This window comes from Gossypium hirsutum, chromosome A11 (assembly GCF_007990345.1).
Source record: "Gossypium hirsutum isolate 1008001.06 chromosome A11, Gossypium_hirsutum_v2.1, whole genome shotgun sequence".
In the NCBI taxonomy this organism is placed as follows: domain Eukaryota; kingdom Viridiplantae; phylum Streptophyta; class Magnoliopsida; order Malvales; family Malvaceae; genus Gossypium; species Gossypium hirsutum.
Genome location: NC_053434.1, coordinates 16070670 through 16093354, shown reverse-complemented (window position 1 = coordinate 16093354; position 22685 = coordinate 16070670). Strand labels below are relative to the sequence as shown.

Below are 22685 nucleotides of genomic sequence, written 5' to 3'. Positions count from 1 at the left end.
TCATGTATTAAATGTCGTTATCGGTGTCAATTTTATTAGTTTATCATTTTGATTATGCAAGCAACCGATTCTCTCTATCATCTAATCTATGGTTATAATCAAATATTAAATCGTAATTGAATTTCTCACATTTATATTTTTATAGAAAAACAATTTTTATACTAATTTTTTTATTTAAGATTACAGAATTAAATCAACACATGCTGCTTTTACGAGGAGTTGGGCTGCTTTGAAATATCATATTCATGAACTAATTTTTTTCATATTCATGAACTAATTTTTTTCTCCGTGATAATATGTATTACTTAAAATATATTATATTAGATTATTAAAAATTTATACAAATTTTATAATATTATTTAAAAAGTAAAATAATATAAATATTTAATTTTTTTATAATGATTATAATTTAAATTATAATCAATATAAATTAAATAAAAAATAAACTTAAATGATGTGATATTCCTCTCAAAACACTTGAAATGTCGTAGTCATGAATTTATTGATTGTAATTTGTTTTGGTATAAAGGTACCAAAAATAAAAATCTTGAAAACTAAAAAAGGGAAAGCGTATCATTTAACTTGATTTACTGAATTATGGTACAAACAGTATGAAGAAAGAAAGAAAGAAAGAAAAGCCTCATCATCCTAAAGTCTACAAAATGCCCAAATAAATCAAAACTTGGGCCATTGGAGAGGGCTCTGTCAGCCTGTCCTACCTTTTTTTTTTGGGGGGGGGGGTGTATTGTATTGTATGGTTTTTATTTTTTACATAAAAGAATTAAACAAAAGAACAATTAATTTCCTATCTACTGATCAAATAATCATCTTTTTTTGTTTTTTATGTTTAGAAATTTAAAACTGTGAAATGCATCGTCTATGGCAAGCAATTGTTCTCTTTTTATGTTGTTTAGTTTCCTGCTTCCAAACCATGCCAATGTCTTTAGCAATACTAATGGCATCTGATGAAGCACCAGAGAGCCCTCTCCTTGTGAACCCAACTGCATACAATCCACCGTTGCCTTTCCATCCATTTGGGAATGGAGCCTTTGGGAACCCATTTTTGGAGAAGAATTCACCTTCCTGTTTGTTCATCATACAACCAAAAACAACGTTACTTCATGTGTTTTACGATAATTTTGTCGTTTTGAACATTAAAAGCTGAAACAGAGGAGTGTTTGTTTAGAACATTCTCTTACCTGAAGCCAAGAAGGAACATTGCTGCGGTATCCGGTGGCGAGAATGACCGAATCTATATCGAGCTTTTTGCCATCAAGGAGCTCGACTTCTCCACGCGAGAAACGTTTGATTCCAGGGACGACATTGATGTCACCTGATTTGATTTTCTCCAATGCACCGATGTCCAACACAGGGGTTTTCCCTTGAGTGTTCTTTAGTTCTAATGGACCAATTGATGGCCTTTTCAGTCCATATTTCTCCACGTTCCCCAGCACCAACCAGGTTAAAATCAACATCAGCTTGTCAACGAGCCAAATGGGTAGCCATTTCAACATAAAAAACGCTAATTCATACGTTGATTTCCCAAAAATTTCTCTTGGCAAGACATGGACCTGTTAAAACAAAGCCCCCATTAGACTTTAATCTTGGGATTATATTTCTGTTTTAAACAATATATTGATAATATATGTTTCGATGACTTACCGAGCTGCGAACCACCATTGAAGGTGAAGCATTGTGGTTGCAAAGATCAAGAGAAACTTCCATGCCGGAGTTGCCACAGCCGATGACTAGTACTTTCTTACCCTGGAATTTTTCCCCAGACTTGTAATCACAAGCGTGGATAATTTCACCGCCGAACTCAGCCAATCCTTCGATATCAGGCACCACACGCTCAGCATTTTCACCAGTGGCCACCACAAGCCAGCGGCAAATGTACTCAAACTCGGTCCTGTTGGAGCCACTCATGACGACGGTCTTGACCCTCCAGAAACCACTGGTCTCATCGTACCTAGCTGACTGCACGCACTCATTGAACTTCGGGTTGATATCAAAATGCTTAGCATACGACTCAAGGTACTCAATGAACTGTCTCTTTGTTGGGTACTCAGGGAAATCCTCAGGGAAAGGCATTTTAGGGAGTTGGCAATATTGTTTAGGAAGATGAAGCTTTAGCCTATCATAGGTGCGTTTTTGCCACAGAGATGCAATGCATTCAGCCCTTTCGAGCACCACAAAGGGCACCCCTTGTTCTCTTAAACAAGCAGCAGTGGCTAACCCCGATGGTCCGGCACCAACTATGACCGGCCCATTGACCAAAGTCCATTTACGTTGAAAGAAACCTTGATCTTGATCAGCAAGGCGAAACAAATTCTCCATCGTAACACCAAAAAGAAGGAAATTCTTCGTTTGGTGATGTTTTAAGAAGAGTTGTGAAGTTATTGAGAAGATAATGGGATGTTGTAAAATTGATTGCAGGGATGAAAGGATCAATGGAGTGCTTAAATAAGGGAAGTGGGTTGAAAAGACCATGTGATACCATTCCATAATTAAAAGCGGTTCCGAAGGGTCAGTTCCAAAACCATAAGCCAATAGTTGCCTTTTCTTATTTTATGCAATTTTTTTAATAGATCTCATAATACATTATAGTTGCTTAAAATAATTGTTCAATCACTTATTTTATTCTTTTCTCTTATAATTTTTTATATTTATATATTAGGAAGATGAGAATATATATCACTTTCATTTTTATTTTTTATTTTTTGCTCCCCCCCAAATATCTGGTTATAAAATAAGGATTGGGTTATCAATGAGAACATAGGGTTTTAATGATTTTGATGTCCAACATCAAATGTGCTTGAGATTCCACATGATTGTATAGCAATTATTGTGTGATAGTAAGTGAATTTTGATAGTATTATTATACTATGTTGTAACAAAAGAAAGATAATAATTATCACATTATTACAATTGTTCGTTTCATCATCATGGCAAATTTGTGTTCAAATAATAAAGTGATGACTTGGATGATTTTAATATTAATTGTTAGTTTAAATACCCGCCCTTAAGGATGATTTATGTCATCGGTAAATGTTAAGAGTAATAGTAAAACATATTTTTTAAAATAAGAATGTAAATTCGAATTTTAAAGACGATATTGTTGAAGTGGACCGTCACGAACTTTGTACCTAAACGAAAAAATATACATAAAAAAACCAAAAAACCAAAAAAGAGAGAGAATTAAGGGTAAAATATTTATTATAGGATAATTATTTTACACAAAAGCAGATTTATGATGTCATATATCTTTTACTATTATTAATAGTAGTAGGACATGACAACATCTTAAATATTTGAAATTTTTTTATTTCACTAGTTGTGTATAGAATAATTATCCATACTTATTATATTTTTAATTTTTATATAAAAAGACGAGATTGAAATAAGCTTTTAATTTGACAAAAATAATTTTTTATTGCTACCTATATTACTAAATTAACATTTAAATAAAATAATATATTAACTTTTTGAAAATTAAAAGTTTGTTATAAATTCATTCATAAATATAATTTCCTAAACCCTTAAATTCATTCTCTTGTAACCTTTAAAGAATTTATAGGGTATCTTAATTATCTTTATTATATGTTTGTAACCTATGGTGATTGAGTCCCTATAAATAAAGAGCATATATAAGTTTTTTGGTATCCAAGTGAAAGTTAAATAATCTTTTCATTTTTCTTTTCTTTCTTGTTCATTCGATAATTCTCTTAGTTTATAATATATTGTTAACACGATCTTACTCAAAATGATAGTTCCTTTTATCGACGATCGAAATTACCTTCTATGATTTCCAAGATCTTAGACGACAATATGTTAGGTTTTTACATAAGGTTTCTTTTATTTAATGTTTCATATCTCATTAAATTTTTTAGCTAATTCATGATCAATTATAATTATTTTGATTAATTTATTTTATTTTTATGTTCTTAAGGATGATGAAAGATTTGACATCACTATCTATAAAATTGGGAAATAAGATTCACTCTCAAAGTTTGCTATTGATAAATAAAGTCTACTATTGGAGTTTAATTTACTTGCTTCTTGATAAAATGATCAAGACTTAACGTTGAACAAGAAAGATACTTCAACTTAATTAGATCTCTATCTTTACACTTTTTTCTCAACAATAGCATCTTTAAATATTAAATCAACTTGATATATGGTTTAAATATTTAAGATGATCTTATTTATAAGTTTTATTTCCATGGGTTACTTTATTGTTTTAAGCATCTTATTTGTTCATTAAAATAAATATTGATTAACTTATTTATGTTGTTGTAATAGGTTCTATAATTAAATAATATATTTGACTAAAACATATTTAATATGCAAATTTTTATTTATAAACCAATGAATTTTATGATTATTCGGATTTGATTTAGTTCAAATGTAGATTATTTTCCTCTTATGTCTCTTCTTAATTTGGTTATACAATTTAAAATTTTTCAATACTTATACCTGCGAAGTTCTAAAGATTATTTTTGAGGAATGTCTAAATTATTTTTTGGGTTGATTGTAATATAGAATATCAAGTTTAATTGTTGTCATTTTTAATTCTTGACTTATTTTGGTTGAAAAAAAATTATATACTTAAAACTGAGAATTACTATATTAATTTGGTCATTGACATTTCTATGGACCTTATTTGTATTAACAGATTGTTGTTTGATAAGAAGCATAAAAAAGTTTGTGTGGTTTGATTTTGTATATGCCTTATATTTTTCCTATTATACAGCCCTGAGAAACTTTGTGGAGCTGTTAAAGGTAGTTAATACGCTTTATATTATTCCATCTGTTAATTATTTAGAGAAGTGATATGAGAAATTATAAATGAAAATTATATTTATTTTATTGAGTTAATGACATTATGGACTTCACATTGATTTAGACATTTTCAGAAGTAAATGTCATAATACTGATTATATAAGGATACAAAGTAAAAGGAATGACAATAAAATTATCAATGGTAACATTTTATATCAACATTATTAGTACAATTGAAAAGTACGTTAAAGTAAACCAAAAGTTTATTGATGCAAATACATTTACTACTTGTCGTGACCAATTAGACCATCTTGAATCATATATGATGCAAAAATTAATTGAGAATTCATATGAACATTCATTAAAGAACCAGAAGATTTTTTAATTTAAAAGAATTATCATGTGTTACTTGTTCTCATTGAAAATTGATGATTAGAAACTACTAGCTAAAGTTGAGATTTAATGTCTTGCATTTCTGAAATGGATGTGGGTCCATTCATCCATCATGTGGATGGTTTTGATATTATATGATTTTGGTAGATGCATTTACAAAATAATCACATAATGTTATCAACTCGCTACTTATCGTTTACAATATTGCTTGTTTAAATGATTAATTTCAGATTATGCAATTAAAACAAATCATCTTGCTAATATTAATGAGTTTATATCTTAGATTTTTATTGATTGTTGTATATGAGTTTGAAAAACTTTTGTAAATCCCGTTATTATATGCATAATGGTTTAGAGAAATTATTGATTTAACGCCTCCTGTTAATATTTAAACAATTAGTTATGAGAATAAAACTTCTTATTTTAACATGAGGTTATGTTTATTTACATGCTACAACACTTGTACGCATCAAGCCAATAAGTTATAAATATTCCTCGTTACAATTGGTTTTTGGTCGTAAGCTAAATATTTCACATCTTAAATTTTTTTGTGTGCGTATATATTCCAATTGGTCCATCACAATGCACAAAAATGGGTCTTCATAGGAGGTTGAGAATGTACATTGATATGAGTCTCCTTATATTATTAAATACTTTTTATCTATTAATTGGAGATTTAGTTACGACATGAGTTGCCAGTTATTATGAGATAGATTTCCCAACATTACGGGGAGAAAATAAAAATCTGGATGAATAAAATACTTGCAATGGATTGTCATTATCTAAGATCCTCGTGCAAAGCAATGTGAAATAGAAGTTCAACAAATAATTCATTTTACTGACCTAATTAGAATAACCAACTGTTATATACTAGCTAATGTTTTAATTTGAATTGAAGTCCCAGTAAGACAATTTATTAAAGTAAACAAAAGTAATGCATGCCTGAAGCATAAGATTGATTGGTTCCAAAGATAAAAATCCTCGTAAAAAGAGAGGAAAAAACATTCAAGATGGTCATGTAGAGGAGGCAAGAGTTCTTGAAGTGACCTATGATATAACTAATTATAAAACTCAAGAAGAGATTCAGGTACTTGAAAGTGAAAATGAAAATGATGAAAATAAAGAGATCTCAATAAGTTATGTGAATACGAGAAAATATGAAACCAAAAAAAGAAAAAGAAAAAAAGTTGTTGCCAACATTTTTGCTTATAATGTTGCTATTGGAATAACAAAAGAAATGAGGATCCTAAGCCCAAATTTGTTGAGAAACCTAGAAATTGAAAAGATTGGTCAGATTGGAAAGACTCAATTCAAGCAAAATTGAATTCTCTTGCTAAACGTGAGGTTTTTAAACTTATAGACCAAACACTTAAAGATGTAAAGATGGTAAGATATAAATTGGTATTTGTACAGAAACAAAATGTGAAAAATAAAGTCGTAAGATATTATTTGCTTCAAAATGCAGTAAATTATTTAAAGATGAAAGATCTCGAAATTTTCTTTTGTCTTGGTCTACAGATTGAGCATTTAAAGGATAGAATTCATGTCCATCAACCAGCTTATGTAGAAAAAAAATTTAAAGAAATTTTATAAGGATAAAGTACATCTATTGAGTACCCGAATGGTTGTAAGATCACTAGATGTGAATATAGACTCATTTCTTCTTTGTAAAAATGATAAAGAGTTTCTTTATCCTGAAGTACCATATCTAAGTGCCATAAGGGCATTGATGTATCTTGAAAACAACACATGACCTGATATAGCATTTGCTATGAACTTGTTAGGAAGATTAAATTCTTCTCCAACACATAGACATTGGAATGAAATTTAAACATGTATTTAGATATCTCAGAGGAATTATTGGAATGATATTGTTTTATTCAAGTGATTCAAGATCTCTATTAGTTGACATTAGTTCTTGCCTCTTCAAATCATGTAGAAATAATTGCAATGCATGAGGCAAGCCGATAGTGTGTTTGACTAAGATTGTTGACCTAACATACTCAAAAGATATGTGATTTGTCTTTATACGAAAAGATGTCAACTATCTTATACATAAATGATGCATCGTGTATAGCTCAATCAAAGGTTAATTACATCAAAAGTGACAAAACAAAACGTATTTCACCAAAATTATTCTTCACTTATGATCTTGAGAAAAAATGTGATATAGACAAATTCGTTCTAGTAATAATTTGATTGATCCTTTTACCAAGCCATTACCAACCACAACATTTGAAAGACTAGCATACAAGATTGAATGTGCCGGTTCAAAGATATAATATGATGTTGCCATTAGGGGGAGTCTAAAAAACACTGTCCTCTTTTCTTTTAACCAAGGTTTTATCCCAATGAGTTTGATCTTTTTACTAAGGCATTACCAACGATAATGTTTGAAAGGCTAGTATACAAGATTGAATGCGGCAGCTCAAAGATATAATGTGATGTTGCCATTAGGGGGAGTCTAAAACACACTGTCCTCTTTTCTTTTAACCAAGGTTTTATCCCAATGAGTTTTCTTGGTAAATGTTTTTAATGAAGCAATTTGTAATAAGAGATTGTGTACTTTTTTTCCTTCACTACGTTTTTTTCCCTAGCATTTTCCTAATAAGATTTTAAGGATGTACATTTTCGTTAATGGACATCCAAGAGGGTTATCAATGGATAATTAAATAAGCTGATACCACAAGTTCTATAACATTTAAATAACTCTTACAACACTTAAACATTTATTAGTAATGATTAATGTGATCGTTTTTTTCTAACATTAATCTCATTATATGTTCTTATCATATCTGCTCTTTTTTATATAATTCTTAAAATTACTCATAGCCCCTCCCTAATCCTTAAATAGGAGGATAATGCACTTCAACGCACTCAAACCCACGTCCTCTTATACTGGCAACAATGCCGATACCAATCGAGCTAAGACTCAATCGATATTAATATGATAGTTAATATTGTTGATAATTTAAAAATAAAAGTGATAAATAAATAAGCAGTATACTTTTATAGTATAAATCATAATATTAAATAATTAAACAATTATAATGATAAAAAAAGCAAGCAACTTAATGAGTGATTTACTTTAATAATAATAAATTAAACATATTATTTTAAATTAGTAGTATTATAATCACCATAAACAAATGGATTAGTATCTAACACTTTGAAGTTTACATAAAGAAAATTGGAATTTTTAGTATTATTTATTAGGTTTTAGTTGTATATTAGAGATTATCATTAGTAAAATACAAGTAATTCAAAAAGAGTATAATATGAAAGTGTCTACCACTCTTAAAATTAATTTCAAAAAGCAAAATTAATTTGATAATATGTAGATTATATTATTTTATGTGTTATAATTATAATTAAAGTATTAGATGGTAAATTAATAAATGATGTTTTAACAAAATAAACAGACAATATAATGATAAATTAATTTACAAAGAAAACACTATGAGTAGTTCCTAGCTTCATTAATAAAAGAAATTGGGAAGAAAGAATTAAAGGTATATATGTGGATGATGAAAGGGTTTTAGTTGTACTTTATTGGAATATAGGGCTGTCAAAGTACAACATTTGAAAATTATTTATGATTATAAGGTAGGTAGCTGGCCATGGTCCCAACCATCCATGATTCACAAATTTTATTTCATTGGATTTTATTTTTCTTTTTATTTCACTCCCAATACAAATATTAATGATTCTCAAATTAATCATGGTAACACAATACTCTAATTACAACTCTCCAAAAAATAATAAAAATATTTTTTAATTTATATTTTTTATAATTAAATTTAAAATTTAAATAATATTTTTTATTATTTAAATGAAATTCAAGCTAGAGTGCAAAAATTTCTTGGACTGGACTAACTGTGGCTGTGATATTAAAATTAATATTTGGATATATGTTTAAATTCAAAGATAACAGTAATTAGAGTTGTCCATAAGTCGAGCCAAGCTAAGGCCTAGTTCTAAAAGAAATTTAAGCCCATACTTGTTTTCAGGTTGGCTCGACTTGCCCAAAAAGTCCATTTTATTGTTAAAAAATAATACAATATTAAAAAATAATTTAAATGATATTATATATATATATTTATAATTAAATTTAAATTTTAAAAATATTCTTTATTATTTAAATTGGGCCGGGTCGAGGTACAAAAGTCCAAGCCCAACATTAGACTAAAATTGATATAATAGAAGTTTTAAATTATTAATATGTATCATAATAGGTCAAATTCTGCTATTAGACCTTATATTTTGTTTAAGTGGTGGTTTAGTACTTATACTTTTCAAATTTTAAAATTTTAGTCGTGACTAAACAATAGTAGTTACATTTGTTTGGTTAAATTCTACTATTAGTCCTTTATTATGTGTAAAGTTGTAGGTTGAGTCTATGTTCTACAATTAGATCATTCTTAGACATTTATTATGTGTAAAGTTGTAGGTTGAGTCTATGTTCTACAATTAGATCATTCTTAGACATTATGTTTGTCAAATTTTCAAATTTCAATCTTAATGCAAATGATAGTCGTTAAATCTTTTGATTGACTTTTTTTTTGTGAGTAACATGTGAAAATAACAAGTTGACATGACATTATAAATGCGATAATATATTTGTTACATCAAATTTTAAAAATAGTAGAGTTTAATGCAATGAACGTAATAGCTACCATTTGGTAATGAGTATTAAAATTTAAAATTCTAAAAGTATAAGAGTTGAAAATGACCAAATTAAAGTACATGAATTAAATCCTCAACTTACACATGATACAAAGACTAATAATAAAATTTAACCATTATAATAATTTTATTTTTATTGTTATTATTGATATAATTATTATTATTTTTAACAATCTCGTTCTAATTATATCTACTCTTGTTGACACAAAAGGATATACATATTTGGTCATATAGTTTAACAATTCTTCTCATGTTACTTATATTTTTAAAATATCCAATTTAATACCTGAAGTTTGATCGCATTTATCAATTTGGTACTTGACACTAACGTCCTCGAGAATTTTGCAGAGTGGCAAGATGAAATATTAGGTGCAGACATGGAGCAAAATTTTTGAGTTTTTGATACCAGTTAGTCCAAATTTAAAACTTATTTATGTCCTTCCTCCTTTTCTTTTTTCCTTTTTTAATCTAACTTTAAATTTAAATTTATTAATTTTCTTTTCTTTTTACTTCTAAATTTTAATTAAAACTTATTAATTTCAATTTTTTATTCTTCTAAATTTAAATTAAATACTTTAATTTTTGTATTGCTTTCTTCTTCATCCTTCCTCAACCCTAGCCGTTGTCGCTCCATGACTAGCCTCCTAACCTTACCATTGTCTCGCCACACCATCACGGAAACCCCTTGCCAAAGCACTATTCACCACTGTTAATTTTTTCAAATCAAATCCAACCCTAGAGAAAATACGTTTGGATGTCTAATTAAGTAAATATGAATATTTCTTAGGAGAAATTGACAAGAAAATTAGTAAGAAGAAAACTAGAGTTACCCGTATTTGAAAATAACAAAACCAATAAAGATAAAAAAGGGAAAAGAAAGCTGCGTTGTAGTTTGGGCTTAAAGGAAAATCAATCAATCTTTGAAAAACCGAAATGGGTAGGATGTGGAGAGTGGTTTCCCTAAACAATAGTGTAAGCAAAGGAAAGGAAAAAAGAAGAAGATAAGTACCACATTGATGGACGAAGTAAAAGTGTAGGCATCAGAATAAATATTTTTAAAATAATTGTACCACATTAGAAGATTTGGTAAAATATAGAACCAAATATGTTATTATCCCCCCCCCAAAAAAAACTTAAAAGTAAGGTAATTTTTTAATAAATAATTTAACCAAAATTTGAATTTTCAACTTTTTTTTATTGATTTTAGACAATTCTCTAAATTTTTATGATTAAATTGTTTGAACAATCTAGATAAAAGTAAATGGAGGCCATTATGTCAATTTACCAGAAAGACGGAGAGCACTTGTGAAGTAAAATGAGAAGTAGAGGAAGTGGGGGTAGGAGCCGAGTGTGAGTTGGAAAGAAGTGTATGTTTGCCTATTATGAGTTTGAAGAGATATTTAAAAGAAACATTCATAAGCCACACATCTTCTCCTAATTAATGGTGTTGTTGTTTCTTAAATCTTTCGTTAAATCGATTATGTGAACGGATGCGATGGTATTACAAGTTATATTAATAGCAGGTGACAATAAATTTGTCAACAAAAGGTTAAATTGGGTGTAACTTTAATGCATATAGTTAGTCTTACGGAGTAACATTTTGAAGGATTAACAAAATCACTTAAATAAAGTCAAGCGAAATACATGTAACACGATTAGTTGAGTTGACTGATTCGTCAATAACCAATCTACGGATACGAATTTTTAATATATATATTGATGAGGAGAAGATAGAGTTGATTGGTGGAGGTACAGAAAGAGACGGAAGCCATTGAGGTGGCTACTTTGTAATAAAATTGAAAGTGTGTTAAACAAGTCGGTAAGGGATAGCTTCTCAAACACCAAAAGGAACAACCTTGCACTGCATTGCTCCATCATCTTTTGCATTTTTAAGGGGTGGGATTTAATAGATATTTTTCTCCTTTTCTTTTTTCTATAATAATAAAAAAATGGTTTCCTTTATAGAAAGATCACATAGGTTTCAGTTAATATACATTATAATTTCCCTAGGCAATCGGCGATGAACATTGCTAATTGCATATCAGTTATAACTAGGTTTTTTTTATAGTGCCAATCCTATTTTATAAAATAATTAGAATCTAAAACTATAAATTATGGAGCCCCAAAAAGCTAATTTTAGTGAAGCGTGATGAAAAGTTGAAGAAAGCCAAAATCATTGGCAAATGGCACTTGTGTATTTTATAAATATTAGATTTTTTTAATTCCATTCTCTACTTTCAAAATTAATATATGCATGCATTCTCTCTACTTTTTGGCTGCTCATTAAATATCTATTATCAAGTATTTTAGAATCAATCGGTAATCATTGTGATTTTTAATGACAGCACGTTATATATATATATATATATAAATAGTGAAGATGATGGATCCAATTTCAATGTCTAGCTACTTACTTGCTCTTTAGTCTTCATGCACATATACCCATATGTATATAATATATACCATTAGTAAATTTTTCAAAAAAATGTCAATATTTTTTAAAAAAATTATTGGGTTAGTCTCTTTTTTCAAAAAATTACAATACTAAATCGGAATGATGAAAACACTTCTAATTGAAACTGTTTTTGTTATTTCAATTTAATCTTGTAAATTTTAAAAAATATAACTTAATTTAAAAATATTTTAAAAAAAAGCATTTTAAGGAAACTTACTCCATATCATTAGTTTTTTTCTTTTTTCATTTTCCTATTTCTTTCATTCATTCTTAACAAACAAAGTTTTAGGGTTTTGTTCTTCCACAAATATATATCCATTTTTGTTGATTCATTATATATATATAATACAATAGTTTTTGCCCAAACATATATCCTTCTTTAATAATAAATTTTATCAATCATTTCGTGGTGTTAAACTTACATACGCTTGAGTTGGCTTATAGAGTATTTCTATGGAATTATTTCTCATTATTGTTTCATTATATTTATTAATTGTAATTTTTAAACTCGATCCTTTGCAAAGTTGGGGAGTCTAAAGTCCACAAATTTCTCCAATTGGTCAACCGAGTAGGAAAGCTTATATATTTATTTGATCGATTAAGTTGAAGAATATAAATTCAAAAGGTTAGGTTCAATTCATGATTAAGAGAGGGCCCCAAAAGATTGAAAGAACTTCTAATTTCCACATTTGTTATTCATTTCCAACTTTTTATCTCTCTCTCTCTCTCTCATTTTCCGATGAATAAACTACATATGCATACTCATGCCACCCACTACTTTCATTATTATTATTTTATATTCAAAAAAGAGTAATCCTCTTTATCACATATTTAATAATTAAAAATTTTAAGAATTCGAGTTTGAAATTATGTTATTTATAATTGCAATATGTTAAGAACAAATTTTATCCAATTCTTTTCAATTTTCATTTGACTCTTCGTTTGTTTTATTTATTGTAGCTTAATTTTGTGTTGTAATTGGTTATACATATATTTATATTGTATTTGTAACAATAAAACTTAAATATTTTTTTTAAAAAATAAAGGTAATATAATTATATGGGAAAGTCAAATTAGGGGTAGGAAAATGGAAAAGGTGAAATAGCAAGTGCTTGAAATCGAATATCCACTTTTTGGGATCCAATTAATAATTTTTTTAATTAACCCTAAAATTTTTTGTTTGATGAGAAAATGAGTATATTATTTTACTTCATAATTTCATTTGTTTGTAAACATTAAAACAATAAAAATATGAAGCAAATAAAATCTAAAACAACACAAATACTAGAAAATTAGAAAGGTAACTTTTGTTTAACGAAACATTTCAATAGCAAAAATATAGATTAAATAGAAGTTTTAAAGCATACTTGTTAGATTCTGTTTCTGACTATTTGCTCTGTGGTTCACAGTGAATGTGATTTGGATTAATTAAATTCTAATGGGTCTGGTCATACCTAATTATTTTAACAAAAGACTATTAGTCAACTTCATTTGCATGCATTATTCCCAAAAAAATTTGCAAGGTAAAGGTAAAAGAACAAGGGGCACATGGCAGCATCAGAGTTTTAGGAAAAGATTATTATAAATGGTTTAAATGTGGTTTTAGTCCCTTTATTTTGTTGCAATTTTATATTTAATATATTCATTTTAATTAGTCATTATTTGGTTCTCTATTTTATTATATTATTATTAGTAGATCCAATTTAATAATATTGTTAGTTGCTTTTGTAAGAGTGATGACATAAAATTGTTTAAAAGTATTTAATTAGCATGTAAATTAATTATTGGTTAAACATAATTGATTAGATTTTCATGTGACTCTGAGTGGCTAAATAATGGTAAAAATTTCACATCATCAGTGCAATGGCAGCAAAATGCGGTGTTATCAACTTGGGTTTACTAACAACTTTATAAAAGTAGATGATTAAGTTATTCTAATTTAGAGGGATTAAACCCCAAATTTCAACATAATAAAAGGATTACATCATACAATTATACAACAAAAGGAAAAATCTCATGAAGAAATCTACATAAATACACAAATATACCTTTTTCTTTATTTTAAATTATGTAATTTCCATTAAATAGGAATTAAAAGCTTAGAAAGATTTAGAAGATCTTATATTTTAAAAAAAATTATTTTATTTGTTTTTCTTTTTATCTCATTTGACCCACTAAATCTCTCACACATAAACTACAACAAAACAATGAGCAATTTTAGCTCTAATTAATTAATTAATTTATGTGGGAATATTTTCTTTCATGTGTTTGAATTTTTTTTTTTTAGATTTTAGAACATAAAAATCTTAGCAAAAATGATTGCCACCTAAAATAATAACGACTAATTCTTTTGTATGAGATTTTTGTCATGACAGCATACATATAAACGGTAAAAAAAATTTATAAAACTTTCATTTATTAAATTAGGCATAATATCAAATTTAACCCTTAATATTTTTATCTTTTATCAATTTTTTCTTTACTCCTGTGTTTAGTTAAATTTGTCCTCATTCTTTTGACCATCAACCTTTTAAAAAATAATTTTTTAATGAAAATATTAACTAAAATGTTAAAATTTTAAATGTGGCAACTCACATGATAAACCAAGGGTGCTTCGTGCTATTTTTTTAAATTTTTTATAAACTTTTTGTAATTCTATTAGAATTTTGGTTTATTTTTTTATTTTTATAAATTTTAAATTATTTGTTGACATAGCATACAAGATAAATAATGTCATATCAACACGAAATGCATGTGAATTATCATGACAGTTGGCACACCAACATCGTTAAAAAAGTAATGTTTTAATACACTAATTAAAACTTGTCATCAATTATTTAGAATCTTAATATACGTATTTTAGAAGGAAGCAATCTTTTAGCAGATTCTTCACATAGTTCATTCACACACACAACATTTCGTTTTCCCAAAACCATGCATTTGATGTTAGCTTAGTTGCTGCACGATTAAGGCTGGGAATTATATTAGGTTAAAAGAAAATACATGTATATGTGATCAACATTATTACACGCTGTTCAAAAGAATAAAATCTTGTACATAGAAGGTATTGTGCTGTAAGATGCTCGAATACATGTATTTATATCCATATGTACCATTACTCGTAATTGTGACATCAATATGTTTTTTCCATGGAACAAAGAAACAAAAACATATATATGAATCTGCAGGGTTTTTCTGACAATATATTAATTTCATGATTTGGGTTGTCTAAGATATCGCTTGCATCTTTCAGCAAAATCTAGCACTAAAGATCATAACACTTCACCTTGCTCGTAAATCACCAAAACTGTCACATTTTTAATTGGTTCAGCTACCGCAATTTTAATTAAAAAGAAATTGTATCTTATGGAGTTTGTATCATGAAAATATCTTTATTTTATAAAATAAAATATATTATTTTGAGAGTTTTTTTTTGTTATTTTATATTTTTATATCAAAAAATAAATAAATTAAAAATATATATACACAAAATAGGATTTGGACCTAGGTTTTTAATAATTATATATATTTTTTAGTAAATTAAGGCAAGCAAGAAAAGCAAAACTACAGAAATTAAACAATGCCACTGAAGCTATCAGAATTGTTGTAATCACTCCATACTAGATGACCAGCTTCTCCAGGCAATTGCATAAAAAATTGAAAATGTTTTATATGGCCATTCGAGACTCGAGCCATATAATCTGCAACTTTATTTGCTCTTCTAAGAGTAAACTTGCCATTCTTTGTCCCTTAGCTCCCTAATAACTCCCAAAGGTTGCTGCACATTAGGCTCAAAGCTATTACCTGTGATTAAAGAAATTGCCTTGGCGTTATAATAGTCAAGCTCTATCATTCGAAACCTCACGTCCCAAGCAACACGAAGACCATCAGCAATCGCCCACAATTTGGCTTGAAGTACAATACATATCCCAATCTACCGATTAAATCCTAACAACCAGCCACCCTTACTATCGCCCAGAACTCCCCCTGTAGTAGCAAAGAAAGACCTTGTATTTACCGAACAATCTATGTTTACTTTAATCCAATTTGTTAGGGGAGGGTAATTACAACCCACTATTGAAAAAAAATTCGGTTTAAAAATGATTTTTTGTCACCACGAAAAATTAAATTTTTGAAAAAACCTAGTTAGATTATAATATATATATATCAATAAACTTTTCCCGAAAAGTATCTGTGCTTTGTGCAAGACGAATCTTAGATGTTTCTGACTTATAGCTGAATAACATTCTCTACTATTCTCGTACCACAAGCCACTTCGAGTGTGAGCTTGAACAATCACGAATCAAACACAAAACCATAAACAATTTTCTTACTTTCAATAGAAAAGTAATTCTCTCTCAATAGAAACCGGTAGAATTGTTATTCTCATAAAATAGAATTTATACTTAGAAAAGAAATTATCTCAAAGTTATATATAACTCATGTATTTAGCCCTACTAGTGCCATCTATTTATAGCGAGAGATAGGACAATCCTAATTGAATTAGTACAACATAAATAATACTTCTGATAGAAAACTTAGTCCCCTAGTTCTACTAGGAGAGAGGGGTGACTAACCCTAGCTAAATATACTAGGGTTGTCGCCCCTCATATGTATTATGAGAGGTTTTGAGCCTCTCTTATATTAGGTCCAATTATATGTGCTTCCTAGACTTTTAACCCAACACTTTATAATTTAATCCAACCAAGTAAATGTTTTTCTATTCCCCAAAATAAATATGATTTATTAAATTAAATTTTTAATTAAATAATTTTCTCAACTCAATTCTAATTCCGTTAAAGTCATGACAACTTTATCGTAAAAGAATCTTTGAGAAAATATATTTATCTTTCATATTCAACGAATTCACAATGACTAGTTAATTTAATTCCATTTTCGAACTTAATAGTTGGAAAAACTTAAATTAATTCTTAGGTAATTTTCATACTTAGTGGGAAACCACATTTATTTTCAAATGTATATAACACCCGGTTACGCCAATCAAGCCGAAATTTGAAAAAGAAAAGTATGATTACATTGAAAGTACTAGTAAATTATCTAACTCCATTGGGAAATCTGGAAATTTTAGTGGCTAAATTTTGAATAGTTGGATCTCAACTCCCAATTCAATTAGATTGGAACTGACTGGTTCCAAAATGGGAGACAAAATGATTAAGAATGGATGGTGGAGATGGCCGATGAGGATCATGCCCAAGAAGTGTATATATAAGGCTTGAAAGGAGGCAGAATTTTTAGAATGTTGTTGATAAATTTTCCTTTCTCCTTAGCATCATCTTCTTAAGTCGTCTTGAAGAAGAAAAGGGATGCAGATGAATGGAGCTCTACATGTAGCAAAAAGGTGTGAATTTAAGGCTGGTAATGGAGAGATAGAGGAACTGGTATGTCCTATTATCTCCCTCTATGTTTGGGTACTAAAGAAAAAAGTAGATTAAAACCCTTAAAGATTTTGTAAAATGTATGGAATGTATGATTAGTGTATGCATGGTACGCGAAGGGTAACCAACTATGGGTTAGGCGAAGTTAGAGACAGGAAAAAGGGGTGATTATATTATATACCGTCATACAGTATTGTTATGTACACCGTGATGAGCGAAGCTCCAGGCCTTGCAAAGGGAACATTGCTATATTCGAGCATTAAGGTATAGGAACGGTGAAATTGAGGAATGGAAGGAATGCGATTAGAAGGGTACATAAGAAAGATCATGGCGAGGCTATGGAGTCGATCGAAGGCTGTGGATTTAAAATGAGTAAGATCATAGCTGAAAGATGCTATGAAATCATGATAAAGATGAGTAAAACCATAGCTGAAAGAAGCTATGGTGTCACCATAAAGATGAGTAAGACCATAACTGAAAGATGTTATGGCATCATGAAAGAAATGAGTAAGACCGTAGCTGAAAGATGCTATGACATCATGTGAAAGCACCCCAAAATGGCTAAATAGGATAAGACCATGGCTGAAAGACACTATGACATCCTTTGATAGCTTGACGGGACATTAAATATGGGATAGACTATCGGGATAGTAAAAATGGGGAATTTGATGTGTAAGACCGTAGCTGGGCTATGGAAACCAGTATAATTAAATGAGACATTAAACACGGGATAGTCCGTTGGAACACTAAACACGAGGTAGCCCACTGAGATAGTGACATGGGAAGTTCACCATGACATAAAGACATAGGGATTGTAATTGGAAAGCCCGTAGTTCATGAAGAATGACAAGGGTAAGAGTGGCATCTGTGGGTAATTATAGTGATAAGTCATACAAAAAAATGTGTTAGTGTGACCAAATAATATAAATTACAAGAATGATAACTGACGTCAATGTTATGTCTCAACCCAAATAGAGTGGAAAGAAAGGAGGCTCCTTAGATAAAAAAAAATTGTATTCATAGTAGGAGTATACACTGGTCCACCATGGAATTTGCGGATCCCATACAAGGTAAACAATCATGGTTAAGTCTATACTAGAATGTAGTCTTGTATATATATTAAAATGATGGAAAAGCTCAGTCGAAGGGTTTGATAGTCTGAATTGAGTCTTCTTGAGAGGAAGTGTAAGCCAAGGCCGATTGGCTAGTAAAGTCCTCCGAAAGATAAAGGAAAATAGAGGTCAGATCTAACTAAGGAGAAACACAATGATTTCGTTGATTTCTTAAGGTAGGAACTATTTATGTTAAGAAGTCTTCTAAGGGGATATTTAAACAATAGTAAGGGTGTTAGCCTCTTTAGTGAGCCCTATGTTTTAAGGCTGTGAGGGTAGTAAAAATTGGGCAAGATGCAAATGTAGAAATCACTTAGACAGTCACCAAGCATCGCCTGCTAGAAGTGTTGCATATGATTATCAGGGAGATAATATCTGATCTGAACACTTAAATATTTCTTTTTAAATTGTCTAAGTAGATCTCATTAAGTTTGCCTGAACTTATGAGTTTTCTGCTTACACGTCAGTTGATTAAGGATATGGAACTTGAGAGGGAATGTGGAGTGTAGATTTTTCATGTATATAGAGGGGCACCCATAGAGGCTACACCTCAAGGGAATTGTTTAAGTGGGTCTTTAATAGGGTCTTAAGCTTCCAATTAATGTGATAAAGTGTTCATGCTTGATAAAGAGATTCAAATGTAAGAATAGGAGAATTTGAAGAAAGATTAATCGTAGCCTTAGTTTTAAACTTGTTGTTAATCAAAGATATTATAGTCATGCAATAAATTTGGTTAAATTGTAGTGTACCTCAAGTCATAATCAAACCAAGCTTGATTTTTAACTAAGTAACTCGGGTTTTTGATGACACTTGGTACCTAAACCTGGTGATCAGGTCGGGTAAAGGGTGCTACAATGTAACTCATTCCTCTAACTTTATCATTTCTATCTATTTTTGGTCATTTGATTCTAAATGCAATTAAATTTTGTTTTCAATGAGCTAGCGGAAGGACCTATTGGACATATGTAATTAGGGCTCAAATGATTTATAATTAAGTTCCAGCTTTTCGCTTATTAATTTTAAACTCATTTAGTCACAAAATTATTCCACTATAGTATTGTGACTAAGTGCTCTCCAGTTACATACCATTACGAAAGTTACTTGATAAATGCTCGTCCAATGACCTTGTCATAAGTGTGTTACCCTCATAGGATATTCTTAATCTCTTTGGGATAAAATAAAATCTACAACTATGGAGGAAGATGAAAAATAAGAAACCCTAGAAAATGAAGAAGAAACTTAAAAGAAATTAGAGAAAAACTACTAAAACTAAGTCTAATGTGTCCTCCTCTCTCCCTAGCCAAAATTAGTTGATTGAGCAGCAAATTCTTACCCAAATTTGTTGACCAAAATACCATTGAATGGATCTTCACTTATTAGTGCTGTGGTTGGACAAAGACTACCCCTGATATCATTTTTTTGTCTCCTCACAATATCGATATCTCAATACCCAAGTATGGATGGCGTGATATAGTCGACAGTTTCAAAATGGGGGATCCTTGGGGTGTTGGCTATTGTGATACCCAAGATAGATATCACGATACCACTGTAGGTGGTCTCTATTCTCTTCATTTTAGCACTGTTGAGGGTATCGCGATTTTCAGTGTAACACCCTTAACCCATATCCGTTGTCAAAATAGGGTTTCAGAGTATTACTACATAATCATAATCTAAATCATTCTAAATCATGCATAGAGTCCTTTATTAAAGCCTTTGAGGGCTTAACATCACTTTATAAACGATTTGGGACTAAATTGGGAACATTTGAAGATTTTAGGAAAAGTTAAAAAAAATTTAACTATAGTGTTCACACGGTCATACCATACTATGGATTCAAACAAAAACACATGTTTATAATACACCAAACCAACATTACACTTATAACCTCATTTACAATCCATCCATAAAATACCTATCTAGACATCATAGGTACATGCCGACACAAAAGATAAACATTATCTCATTTGAGTTTGGGATCATTGCTGGATGCTGAATTGATGATCAAAAGAGAAGTACCTAACCTGCACACGGAAAACAAAACTGTACGCTGAGTAAAACTCAGTGATATTTCTATAATCTAAACATTTAAAGACAAGAGAATACAAAATGCACAATTGAAATATAAACACATATTAATGACTAAGATCACAACTATCATATGTCAACCTTTTGAATTCATACATATTAGCATATCATTTCAACATCATTTTGTACAATACTCAAATTGCACATGCTAATATCTTTTATTTGATTAACAATGTCCCAATCCACAAAATTGCTATATAAATAGCTATTAACATATCAAACCACAATTGTTTATACATTGGCATTAGCCATTCAATACTCAATTCATGAGTACATAACTCAAGTATCTCATTTAGTCACAACATATCTCATTTTCATGTTTCAAATCTCTATCCCGTTTTCAATTCACATACAATATCATCCAATATCAATTATAGAACCGTTTTATTTAATTACCCCTATTTACACGACTCGGAATCGGACAGATACACGAATCCAACCAACACACCAGTTTGGCACCTAGTGCCTTATCAAATAAATCTGAAGTAATAACTGCGCCCAACGCTATATACATTGACACTCAGTGTCTCATCGGTTAAACTGAAGCAAATTGGCACCCAGTGCCTCATCGAATCGAAGTCGAAGAAATCTCTGAACTCTTCCTATCCTATGGCATGCCATTTATATCTGACTCAGCCTGGTATAGTTAATAGGGTTTAATTTTACATTTCAAAAACAACCAATGTCCAATATAAAATTTTCATATAATCACATATACACATAAATTCAATTCAATCTATAATAATCAATATCCAACTTTCACATTACCACATATATTCCTTTCAATTCAATAATCAATACATTCATAATTTATATACGAATTCAATCCATTTCAATCAACTATCAAAATGTCAAATACTCGCCTCAAACACTTACCATATGCATTAAATCAAATTACAACAATTAACAACTAGGTTCGGGTTATAGAAATAAAAGCCGTGAATTCCGAGCTATTCAACGTCGATTTTATCCTTCCCCTTTTTAGTCGAGGATTCCTGTACGACATTAGCTACGAAATTAAAACAATTAAAAATCATCAATACAACACAATTCAATTTCATATTGAATATTTCAATTTTTACTCAATATTAGCCTAAATTCTAATTTAGTCCCTAAATCAAAACTAATTTTTATTCTTTATATTTAATTTTATATTTTCATAAAAAATTCACTTTAAAATAAATTTAACTCCATATTTTCAATTAAACCCCTAAATTTCAAAATTTTCACACTTTAGTCCCTATTACTCAAAATTTACAATTTATTCTACAATTTAATCCTCTTCCATTTCTAGCTTAAAACCCTATCAATTTAATCCATAATACTAAAACTATTCAACATTAACAACATTTAAAATCTTAATAGTTGCTAAAATTTTCATATGGATTGAGTAGTACTTAATACCAGGATTCCAAAAATAAAAAAAATTACAAGAAAATGGACTAAATTGATTAACCAATTGAAATTTTGAACTTAGAAACCTTAAGGCCGTTCGTTCTCCTTATTTTCTTCTTTATTTATTTTCTTTATTTTCTTTCTTCTTTTTACTATACTAATTATTATTATATAATACATATATACATTTAACTTAATAATTAAGATTTCTTGATATTATAATATATTTTTATAACATATGTTAGTCCACTATACATATATATAGGTATAATTACTACATTGGCCCTTTAATTAATTTTTAATCTACAATTCAAATTTTAACTCAAATACAATTTAGTCCTTATACTTAATTACTTTTAATTCAAGTAAATTCGCTAAACC

At 29.3% G+C, this 22685-nt stretch overlaps 1 protein-coding gene across 1 annotated transcript; it reads right to left on the bottom strand.

The window, feature by feature from the left end:
• Positions 1-559: 559 nt before the first annotated feature.
• On the bottom strand, positions 560-2467 carry LOC107923329 (probable indole-3-pyruvate monooxygenase YUCCA8). The gene is made up of 3 exons (XM_016853534.2): positions 1663-2467; positions 1200-1571; positions 560-1083 (listed from the first exon to the last, which is right to left on the bottom strand). The coding sequence occupies exons 1-3, from the start codon at positions 2335-2337 to the stop codon at positions 856-858; spliced, it is 1275 nt and encodes a 424-aa protein (XP_016709023.2). The 5' UTR covers positions 2338-2467; the 3' UTR covers positions 560-855.
• Positions 2468-22685: the final 20218 nt, after the last annotated feature.